General features: G+C 37.3%; 2 protein-coding genes across 3 annotated transcripts; both read left to right on the plus strand.

Moving 5' to 3' along the window:
* The first annotated feature begins 862 nt into the window (after positions 1-862).
* On the plus strand, positions 863-2,933 carry LOC121375054 (G-patch domain and KOW motifs-containing protein-like). Its single transcript, XM_041502274.1, has one exon. The coding sequence runs from the start codon at positions 938-940 to the stop codon at positions 2,696-2,698; it is 1,761 nt and encodes a 586-aa protein (XP_041358208.1). The 5' UTR covers positions 863-937; the 3' UTR covers positions 2,699-2,933.
* Positions 2,934-3,909: 976 nt separating this feature from the next.
* On the plus strand, positions 3,910-11,332 carry LOC121375947 (protein Hook homolog 1-like). 2 transcript variants are annotated; one of them, XM_041503677.1, is made up of 3 exons: positions 3,910-4,068; positions 8,349-8,393; positions 10,253-11,332. In XM_041503677.1, the coding sequence occupies exons 2-3, from the start codon at positions 8,370-8,372 to the stop codon at positions 11,195-11,197; spliced, it is 969 nt and encodes a 322-aa protein (XP_041359611.1). In that variant the 5' UTR covers positions 3,910-4,068; positions 8,349-8,369; the 3' UTR covers positions 11,198-11,332. The 2 variants fall into 2 exon arrangements, with proteins under 2 accessions (XP_041359611.1, XP_041359612.1); XM_041503678.1 differs by lacking the exon at positions 3,910-4,068 and adding an exon at positions 6,728-7,195.
* The last annotated feature ends 716 nt before the right edge of the window (positions 11,333-12,048 follow it).

The raw sequence follows: 12,048 nt of genomic DNA on the forward strand, positions 1-12,048 counted from the left end.
AGCATGTTGACCCGCTCTCAAATGTGTCACATGACATAAACCAGACCGTACTGGTATTGCCAGTCTGTCATGGACAGCTTATTCTGAATGTGCACATAAAACCTGACCTGGTATTGCCAGTTGGTACAATAATTTCAGTGTAAATTTAGAGGTTAAAAACACGTCTTACATACTCGTAGGTGAGAACATTTGATAACACTGGCATGAGTTTAAAGTCATACGACTGACTGTTTTAGATGGTCGCTACATACCATACATTGAAAAAAAAATCGCTTACGCTGTGACGTGTAGGTTAACCTAAAATTGATTTCTCTGTGACGCAGTAAATAATTTTGAGTTGGACAAGTGGTTTTAGCATATATAGTATCGAATACATATACTTATAAATACTATATTCCTGTCCGTTACATGCCATTTATCTTACAGCTCGGTTAGAAACGTATAATCAACTCGCTTGAAGATCTAGACACGTTTTAAAACAACTTGTAGGATAAATGATATAGATCGGCCATTCATGCAGTATTCTCTATTTATCTTTTTAAAGAAAGTCTTTGTACGCCTAAGAATAAATATTATTGTTTATGGAGAATGCGAGTTGACCTGCTCCCTTTATGGATACCCCACTATTTTTTATCTAGTAGTACCAATGTCAGTATATAAGTCCATGAGGAATTTATACATATTAAATTAAATTATGTTGATAAGTTGTCTTCAATTTTGATGATTTGCAACAAAATGATTCCATCCATGGTTTGTTTCGGGTGTTTCAGATTATTTATAGGACCGAATAGTAACCGATTATTTTTTCACCTTAACAAATGACCTAACACCAGTCTATTTCTTTTCAATGCAACTTCCGGTTTTCGTCTTTTTTGCGTTTTCTATTTGTAATAGACGAAATATTACGTTGTTTCATCAAATTCAAATCGATGCTGCGATGGAAGAAGAAATAAAGAAGAGAAATGCAGTTTCCTTTGGGTTTACAAAGAGACTCGAATCAAAAAAATTGGAAAAATCTGTCGTTGGTGAGACAAGTAATATTCTGAATGAAGATTCTGAACAAACTGATTTTGTGACGTCTTTGGAAGGAAAGAAAATAAACAGTACTATACCAAAACAAGAAGTTAAAAAAGAATTTATTATTCCTTTGATAAACGAAAACAGATGGAGGTATGAACAAAATGGGGAAAAGGGTACTGATCTGCAAAGTAAAGCTGTTCAAGAAATTTTAGAGACTGCTGCTCAGCAGAATCAGGAATGGGAAGATCGCGATAAGCCGGATCCAAATTTAACTGTTCCACTATTGATGCGAAACAAAGTACCGAATGGTTTTGAAATGGATGACAACTTAAATGTATCCTTGCGTCCAGACGAACCCATGGAGGTCAATTATGAATCAATACCAATTGAGCAGTTTGGGTTTGCAATGTTGCGAGGAATGGGATGGAAAGAAGGAGAAGGTCTTGGCAAGGACAAAAGTGTTATTGATCCTGTGAATGCAGTACTGAGACCAAAAGGTTTGGGATTGGGAGCTGACAAAAGACAGCATGCAAAAAATGAAATAAAAGGATGTGATGAGAATAACGAGGAATCTTTAACATATAAGAAGGGAGCATTTTGTGTACTTACCAAAGGGCCTCAAAAAGACTTTTATGGTATTATAGAAGGAATTGATGAGGATAATGCCAGGGTGATGGTAAAACTTGCGTTAAGTGGGCACACTGCAACACTTTCTCAGTATGGTATTCAACTAGTTGGACAAAAGGAATATGAGAAATATTCAAAGTATTTGAATAAATCAAAAGTAGAAAAATATAAACAGGAGAATGAATGTAAACTTAAATCCACTTCAAGTCACAGAAGTAAGAATTATAATGACAGTGATGACATTGAGAATGTGAATGGAAATTCAGATGACGAAGCTCGTACCAGAAAGAGAAAATCGAATCATGACGAAAGAAATTCTCATGGTCATTCTTCAAAACATGACAAACACAGATCTAAGCATTCAAAGAAGTCCAAAAAATACCATCATGATGATCATCATGAAAGTGACAGTTCCAGACCTTCAAGATATGGAACAGAATCTGATTCGGAGAAAAGAAGAAAACACAGAAGGGACCAAAAGTATACCACATCTTCTGATGAACATGATTCAAGAAATAGCAAACAGTTAAAAAAAGAAAGGAGTCAGAAACATAGTTCTGAAATCAGAGGTAATGAATTTGGAACATCATCGCCTTCAAGTAAAGATGACAAATGTCAAGCCATCAGTGCCCAACAAGAGCTGGTTAGTGCCAGAAATAAAATTTGGATGTGCCCAAATATGAAAGTTCGAATCGTAGACAAACATTTTAAAAATGGTAAATATTTTAAATCGAAAGTTGTGATCATTGATGTTATAAGCAAAAACAATTGTATCTGTAAAACTGAAGGTGGACAGATACTGGAAAATCTATCTCAGGACCACCTGGAAACTGTTATTCCAAGAGAGACTGGTGACCAAAGAGCGATTGTCATGTTGACTGCCACATCACAGAAAGGAAGAATAGGCGAGATCATCAGTCGGAACAAGACCAAAAGTCAACTTGTTGTTAGATTACTTTGCTCTGGATATGAAGATGAAAATATTGTAACGCTAGATAGTTACGACCATGCTTGCGAGTTTGTTGGATTGCTGGAAGATGAACTTCATTAAATGATGCAATTTGAAACACCCTGACAACATTAATGTATATAAATTAGGCAGCTATTTGTGTACATGTTCTTGTGTACTGATAATAACAATTTCCATATATGTATTGTTGGTACCTTTAATACATTTAACATATGTTTACTATTATCTGGTACCCAATATCAATTAGCATGTATACTTCTCAAATTCAAAAACATTGTAAAATTAGAATGGTCACATAAAGAAGTCATAAGCAGGTTTCTAAGTTCTTCACAAGTTGTCTATGCTGGGCCATTAAATTTACACATTTCATTCACTATTTAGGGTGACTGAATATAGGCACTGGAAAATGACAGCAACTGGGGGTGGAGTCACTGTATCATCTTCAGAATTTAGCAGGGCTAGCTCTGGGTCAGCAGGAAATTTCGCCAAATTATCTGTTAAACTTTAAAAAGTAGCAGAAACCCAGTTATTTCTTTATAAAATATCAATTACTACATGATATTATTTCGCCAAATTATCTGTTAAACTTTAAAAAGTAGCAGAAACCCAGTTATTTCTTTATAAAATATCAATTACTACATGATATTATTTCGCCAAATTAAAATAAAATTTGCCAGTTGTTTTTGAAATTCGCAATTGGCGAGTGCCAGTGTTAGCCCTGGTTTAGCAAGAGGAGGCAGTGCCAGTGGCCACTTGCGACACCTGTTCCAAAGGGTGCACATAATGTATCATCCAAATTAAATAAAAATCAGTAGTTAACATAATGTATTAAATATGATGAAAAAAATCATTCAACTGCAAGGTTCAAGCATTTTGAGCTCATAGTAACCAAATGACAAGAGATGAATCTATTGAAAGCTAGATGAGAATTCTGTTCTAGATATCAGGATATCAGCTAAAGTAAAACACTTCAACCTGAGTCACAAATTGTCTTTTTGGGTTTTTTAATAATTTGTCTCTTATTGGATGTCATTATTAAAGTGATGGGGGTTTATCGGCCCCTCTATAAACATCTTGCAAATATTGAACACCTCATGGATATAGGAAGGAAGGAATTTTTTTATTTTATGATGCACTCAACACATTTTATTTACAGTTATATGGCATCGGACATATGGTTAAGGACCTAACAGATATTGAGGGAGGGAACCCGCTGTCGCCACTTCATGGGGCTACTCTTTTTCGATTAGCAGCAAGGGATCTTTTATATGCACTATCCTATAGACCGGACAGCACATACCACAGCCTTTGATATACCAGTCGTGGAGCACTGGCTGGAGTGAGAAATTGGCCCACTGACAGGGATTGATCGATCACAAACCGACTGCACATCAAGCAAGCGCTTTACCACTGGGCTCCATCTCACCCTCGTGGATATAGGATTACTACTGGTATGTCAAATGACGTGCATTAATTATGTTGTCCTTACTTAGTACATGCCTAATGACATTTTACGGGGGGGTGGGGGGGGGGATGTGTGGGGAACTACAGGTTTCATCTCTGTCCCAGTTTGATGGACTTTTTGTTTTCATAATGCCTCAGTATATTGAGCTGAAATTTGTGTATAGGTTTGTCATGTTGCTTATCAAGTTTGACTTTTATATGCATTTCCCCATTTTTGACCGTTATAGCCATATCAAGTTTTACTTTCATAGGAATTTATTCAAGGGCCATAACTCTGTGGAAAAATGGATAAAATCCATGTTTTACTGAATTATAGCCCTTGAACTTTTGAAGTTTGTGGAGCCCAGTAGGGTACATGTATGTATTTCTTTAGCAGTACTCCGAATGCTTGTTTCTGCATATCCTCTATATGTTACATATAATAATATATGGTATTAATAACTGCTGATAACTTATCCCCACCTCATTATGTGTGTGCGAGCGTATTGTTTTCTGGATATATTAAAAATGTATACCTATATATTTCGTCCATACAGCTACCCACCCGTTTTGTTGAAAATACCTTCTTTGAAAAAAAAGAAGAAGACTGCTGTCGGTTCTTTGAAGTTTCCTGATTACACTGTACTAAAATGTCAAATGTATCCTGATTATTGTGTATTTTGTTTTAACTAATTACTAAATATAAGTAGCAAATCCGTAACACACTAATAGCAGGGGTGGAGTTGGGGTTCAGGGTCAAAACTATCCCCGCTGAATAGGTGTTTTCCTAAAATATATTTTCCTGGAAGCATGACTCGCATGCACACACGCACACACTTCCTATAAACTTCACTCTTGATGTGAACCGGCTTCGGTGGCGGCGTGGTTAGGCCATCGGTCTACAAGCTGGTAGGTACTGGGTTCGGATCCCAGTTGAGGCATGGGATTTTTAATCCAGCTACCGACTTCAAACCCTGAGTGTGCTCCGCAAGGCTCAGTGGGTAGGTGTAAACCACTTGCACCGACCAGTGATACAAAACTGGTTCAACAAAGCCCATGGTTTATGCTATCCTGCCTGTGGGAAGTGCAAATAAAAGATCCCTTGCTGCTAATCGAAAGAGTAGCCCATGCGACGGCAGGTTTCCTCTCAAAATTTGTGTGGCACTTGACCATATGTCTGACACCATATAACCGTAAATAAAATGTGTTGAGTGCGTCATTAAATAAAACATTTTTTTCTTGATGTGGGGGCGAGACGTAGCTCGGTGTTAAAGTGTTCGCTTGGTGCGCTGACGGTTTGGGATCGATCTCCGTTGGTGGGCCCATTGGGATATTCATCGTTCCAGCCAATGCACCACGACTGGTATATCAAAGGATGTGGTATGTGCTATCCTGTCTGTGGAATGGTACATATAAAAGATCCCTTGCTGCTAATCGAAAAGAGTAGTCCATGAAGTGGCGACAGCAGGTTTCCTCCCTTAATATCTGTGTGGTCCGACGCCATATGACTGTAAATAAAATATGTTGAATGTGTTGTTAAATAAAACATTTCCTTCCTTCGCTCTTGACTTGAGTAGACCTTCCTGCATAAATTCCTGCACATGTGCCTGAACCAGGACACGTTCGCTTGTAAGTCGGACAGTGGTTTGAAAACCAACATTCCTATTTTATCAATATACCTGATTATCATCGGAGAACAAGAAACAAATCTTTTTCTTTCTTTTTTTCGTATTCAACATTCTCGCTATGGTTGCTTTGTCTAGTATTGTACAAAAATAGTGCAATCCCGTAACAAATTACAAATTGTCTCCTAGACGTTCCATAGCTAATATACATATTAATCTAAATATTATGTAATCCCTTGTAGTTTAATACCCAGGAAATACAGTTCAAATGTTGTCTGACTTGAGATCAATGTCTTGGACGTTCACCCTTGGAAGGGGGAGAAGGATTTAGCTCTGAAGTCCGCTTGCTTGATGGGTTTATATCGTAGGACCCTCTGCTGCTAATAAAAAATAAAAAAAATGTAACGAGTTTTGTTTGGAGACTACTTTTTCAAATATATGACAACCAATAGCCAATATTTAATTAATCAATGTGTTCTAGTTGTGTCCCTAAATATAACAAACTTTAACTCTACACCCTTGGGTATCCCATCTTTTTAGCTTATTTCATTAGCATGGTTGGTTTGTTTTGTTTAGCGAAACCTCTAGAACACATTGATTTATTAATCATCGGCTATTGGAATGTCAAATATATGGTAATTTTGACACTGTCATAGAGAGAAAACCTGCTACATTTTTCCATTAGTACCAAGGGATCTTTTATATGCCCCTGCGCGTGTTGTAACCTCACCGTGGTGCAGGGGTGTAACATTCTCTTTGAGAATGGCCAATACAGCACAAATCCCCTTGTTTTCTTCGGGATACAATTAAAGTTTTGAGTAAAAGTCAGTATCTATCTGTGATATTTGTATTTTTGCACAGCTCTACACTGTTTTTGTTTGAATCTTGAATTTTTGTATTGATGTTGATCATCACTTTATTTGTTTGCATTACCATGGTTTGACACCCAATAGCCGATGTATTTTTCGTGCTGGGGTGTCGTTAAAACATTTATTTATTTTTATCTTTTATATGGACCATCCCACATACAGGGTAACACATACCACGGACTTTGATATACCAGTCAGGGTGCACTGTGACGATAAATAGCCCAATGGGCCCACCGACAGGGATCGATCCCAGACCGACCACTGGGCTACGTCCCGCCCCCTGCTGATAGAGCCTGACTATATGGATAGGATGCACGGAATTCTTTTTTTCTTCTTCTTCTTTCTTTCTTTCTTGCGCTAATGCCGATATGCACTTTCATATATTTGTGCAACGCATTTAAAACTCAAGTTCTTACACTAATTCCTACTCTGGTACATTTATCGATCACGATATGGCTTTATGCCACAATGATACTATTTACTTACAAAGTACTTGATTTTTCGTTGGACCACGTGACGACATAAGCCACTGTCGACAGTATGAACCAGAACTATACACAAAACAATTAACCGTGGAGAGACATCTGTCTTTCATTCTATTGTTTAATGTGTCCACCATGTAGCAGAAATATTTACCTAAGGTACTGTAGAAAACATTTCTGTCTTTTTTTTCATGCAAAATGTTTTTACTTCTAATGCAATTATTGTCGTACCATACCATGAGGTAAGCGAATATATTAGTAACGCTTTGTTCGATTCAATTAGACCATATCTGTTCAGTATGTTGTATTGTTGACTGACGTTTGCCCAACAGGCAATATTCATTCTTTTTGTCGGGTTTTTTTTCTTCTTTTCTTTCTTTGTTATTCGCACACAGGGGAGGGGGGGGGGGGGTGCTATTCGCTTCGCTAAATACATTATACTGTAAAACGATTAACACCTATTAACCATACAATAATATTCTTTAAAGGGACATGCCCTAGTTTTTAGAGGAATATTTCTTAATTATTAAATCGTCAAAATTATTAAGAATCAAATGGAATTATTTGGTATCGCTAATTGTGGAAGTTTAGTGGACACTGCGTTCGCTAGCTGTAAACGCTAGTGTACGTTACATAAACTGGTAGCAATACCGCGCGCAACGTCAGTACAAGTTTGCCAGTTACAAGGAATTTTTTGTTTTGTATTGTTTGTTTTTTGTTTTTTTAGTGGGGCAGGTTGATTTTTGCCCGAATTAAACGAAAATGCCCGAATCGGGAAAACAACATTTATTCATATATTACTATTTCTGCCAAACAGCTATGCAGAGTTGCAAACGAATCACTAAGCATGTTTACATCTATTACAACTAATTTTGCTGGTAGAATGATGGAAATACATGGTAAAAAGGTCTCGTGCTAGCATATATTGCCCAAAAATCTCTATCATTTGTTCCCGAATTTGAGTATCTGCTTACGATCGCGACTGGCAACTTTCGGAAAATTCGAGGTGTGCTAGGTGTCATTTGAACAGTACACACTCGTACATGTTTTTCTGTTCTTTCTGTTTAATATTCTGACAAATGTTTCAAGGAACACCCCTGTCGCACCATCTGCAAGAGGGGGATACCCCTCCCATACCCACCATCTCCGTCGCCTTAATGTCAAATTTCTTCCGACGCCCCTTCCCCATATTCAGTTATAGTTTTTAAAATGCACGATTTTATTAAATTTGTTTGTTCTAAATACAATTTTTTTTAATTATTATTATTATTATTTCCAATTAATATTTTATTATTTTCTTTCTTTTTACCAGTGTTTGATATTGGACGAAACCATGGCGAGTGGTTCTAATGCTGATGTGAGTTTCTATTGCTTTATAAGTATATAATTTACATTATATCTGTTCAGATGTTTAATACAAGGACATAACGAACGTAAAATATAACATGTAAGCAGTCGTTAAAACAGGCTTCTGTTATTGGGGGGGGGGGGGGGGGGGGCGGCGAGACGTAGCCCAGTGGTAAAGCGTTCGCTTGATGCGCGATCGGTTTGGGATCGATCCCCGTGACCCATTGGACTATTTCTCGCTCCAGCCAGTGTATCACGACTGGTACATCGAAGGCCTTAGTATGTGCTATCCTGTCTATGGGATGGTGCATATAAAAGATCCCTTGCTGCTAATTGAAAAGAGTAGCCCATGAAATGGCGACAGCAGGTTTCCTCTCAATATCTGTGTGGTCCTTAACCATATGTTCGACGCCATATAACCGTAAATAAAATGTGTTGAGTGCGTCGTTAAATAAACCATTTCCTTCCTTTCTGTTATTAGAAAACTTGTTTTTTTGTATAGGCCTGCGAAAATTAAGGGTTCTGCTTTAATATTTTCAAAGTGTCTCAAATTCAAAATGTCTCAGAGATGAAATAGTACATATTTAAAATAATTAATATTTTCAATTTAAGTCATACGAGAAATCTAATAGTATGTTTGATTAAACGAATGTGTATTTTAGTTTAAATTTTAATATGAACTACAGTCAAGTAGTGGATGTATATATAGTGTTTAAAAGCAGTACACTCTTGCTTAGTACAGGTAAATTTAGAGATTGCAATAATAAAGTTCACTGTTGCTAGTACAAAAAGAATCGGGGCCCTGCAATATACGATCTTTTCCAGAGAGACCAAAAGGGCACTTGTAAACTAAGATGGACACGTTTTTTCAAGAATAGTTTTAAAGTGGTCTTTTGAGTCTCGTGACTTCGCGGCCATTGTTTAAGATGTTTCAGACTAACAGATAGGACAATAATTACATATTACATACATTTCCCCCGTTTAGAATAACGTTTTCGTATGATCAATGTGGTTTTGATCCGTCTACTGTTTGTAGCAGCTCAAAACAAATTCTTCCTAATATATGTTTTCTTTCAGACATTAAAAATTATACGGAGGTGAAATCTAGTTTAAACTTAATAAAAACAAGACTATCAGAAACTCCTTGAATACTAGTACATGTATATAGACACTGATATTCTAAACAAAAACATGATTTACAGAGATTGTTCTGAGTATGCTGCCTCTGTGACGTATTTCCGACCAGAAAGAGCCTTTTACACTATTAAAATTACATATTAAATACAGTGGCAGTGGCGGATCCAGAGAATCCGTTTGGGGGGTGGGGGTGGGGGGCGTGACATGAGGTGGAATGCCAAGGGAACTCGGAAAGATGTTTTGGGGGGGGGGGGTCGTAAAAAAATTGAAAATTAATATATAATAAAATTATAACTCGCAATTTTTTGGGGGGCCGTCCGTCCCCCCCCCCCCCCCCTCCCCCGCTAGATCCGCCTCTACGTTCTCATTTAGAATATCAATATTTGTATATACAGTGCGTTCCTGATCGTCCTAAGTTCTGTAGTAGCCCAAACTTATTTTTACTTCCTAATGCATGTATATATATTTTAAAATGTTCGGAAGATAAAACGAAGTTCAGGCTGTTGCAAATATTAGTACGACCCGAAACACATTTGGAAACACATATATATGGAGTGATATTTTAAATAAAAACATGCATTTAATGTGTACATGGAATTTTAGTCGTTAAAAAGGATCCGTTAATCAAAAACATTTTACCATGACAGCAAACTCAGGACAGTATCTTTAATGTAGTGGCGATCACTTGACTAGATATGACTGTTACATAACTAATATAATTTATTTTTGCAGCGTGAAAAGTCATTCGAGGTACAAGGGCATAGTATTCTAATGGGACCTGCACACTCTGACTTGTCGTCTTCTCAGACAGTCGGGTGTTCAGAATCCGGATCCGAGTCCACTGGATACGACGACATGGCCAGCCAAGTGATGGCCATTAACACCAGTCTGGTCCAACAAATTGACGCTCTTCGGCTACGGTTGGAAATCGATTACAAACACCACGAGCAGCAGCGAACTGCCTTGATAAAAAACACAGACGAGAAACTCAACGAAAGGAGTCATCACATTTCAAACCTGCAATCAAAGCTGCACGAAAAGGAGCATCTTGTGAACGATTTAGAAAGTGAAAACAAGAAGAAAGCTTTCGAAATCGCAGGCCTTCAGAGACAGATAGAGGATCTCAGGAGAGACATCCAGGAAGCTCAAGTATTTGCTGAACAGCTCCAGACGGAAGTGACGTTAATACAGTCTAACAAAGGAAAATTACGAAATGGATCGGCGTACAAGGAAAAAGATGAAGAAATTCGTTGTCTTCAGATAGAGGTAGATTGCCTGAAAAATAATTTGATCAAAATGGACAAGGAACTCTCCAGGGCTAAAGAGATTATTGCCCAGCAGGGTGTTAAAATTAGACTGTTTGAAAACGACAAAGCAAACATAGATCTGAAGTTTAAAGAGGATCTGAAGAAAGTCTCACAGACGGTGAGGCTAGAAATAGAGAAACTGCGAGATGTCATGAGAGGTCAGTGGATGGAGATGAAGGCGCTGCGCGAGCAGAATGAGAGTATGCGCAATGATATTAAAGAAATCCGTGAAATGTTAATGATTGCACAGGCCAATTCCGTTAAGTCTGTGCACCAAAAAGGCAATGTGACTATTTTCAAACCATCTTTCCAAACAAAGAAAGACGTAGGTCTTAAACGTGGAATCCAGTCTCCCAAAAAGTTCCATTAGTGAAAAACCTAAAGGTCTTATTCAATTATGTACAATGAGATTACACGTATGAGTGTTTGTTGTGCCTTTGATTGTTGTTTTTCTTGGGTGATTATTTTTCTGTATGTGAAATATAAATTGTGTATGTTTTGTAAAGATGTGTTTCTTTTAATTATACTATATAGTTTAAATATCATCGTTGAGTTAACCATAACATGCAAGTTGCCATTATGATTTATCCATATATACAAATTTGAGACGAAGTAGCATGGATTACAATATTTATATCTGCTTTTAAAGAGGCAATAATTATTAAAAAGGTGAAACAAGGCTTCAATTCCCAGGAGACATCTAGACGACCAATAGATGTCATTGTTAGTGTATGAACAGGTTCGTAGATGATGTTTGGCTAAACCTGCTTCGTTAACCTGTCCGGCTTGCTATGTATAGTTAACTTTGGCATTACCTGAAGGCTGTACCTAGTTGCTCTGCAAACCCCCTACCGCAGCACCCACCCCAAACATTGCAAAAATGTAATGTACTATTTTTAGTTAAATGTGCAGCATTTAAAAAAAGTTGTTTTGTTTAATGACACAACTTGAGCACATTAATTTATTATTCATCGGCTATTGGATGTCAAACATTTGGTAATTGTGATATATATTCTTTGGGAGGAAATCCGTTAATTTTTTCCCATTAATAATAAGCTTTTAGGCACCTTTTATATCCCATAGTCAGGTAGCAAATACCGCGGCCTGTGATATACCAGTTGTGGAATGTGCACCTTACTTTTACACGGAGAAGACATATTAGTGCGCCCTTAATATTGTTTTACAACCCCAGGTTATTTTAAGCTAGATATGGTCTTATTA

Source organism: Gigantopelta aegis, chromosome 6 (genome assembly GCF_016097555.1).
Source record: "Gigantopelta aegis isolate Gae_Host chromosome 6, Gae_host_genome, whole genome shotgun sequence".
Classification (NCBI taxonomy): Eukaryota; Metazoa; Mollusca; class Gastropoda; order Neomphalida; family Peltospiridae; genus Gigantopelta; species Gigantopelta aegis.

Coding starts and splice junctions, on each gene's coding strand:
- LOC121375054 (XM_041502274.1), top strand. CDS start 938: ATGGAAGAAGAAATAAAGAAGAGAAATGCAGTTTCCTTTGGGTTTACA.
- LOC121375947 (XM_041503677.1), top strand. CDS start 8,370: ATGGCGAGTGGTTCTAATGCTGAT. Junction 8,394..10,252: donor CGAGTGGTTCTAATGCTGAT/GTGAGTTTCTAT, acceptor TTATTTTTGCAG/CGTGAAAAGTCATTCGAGGT.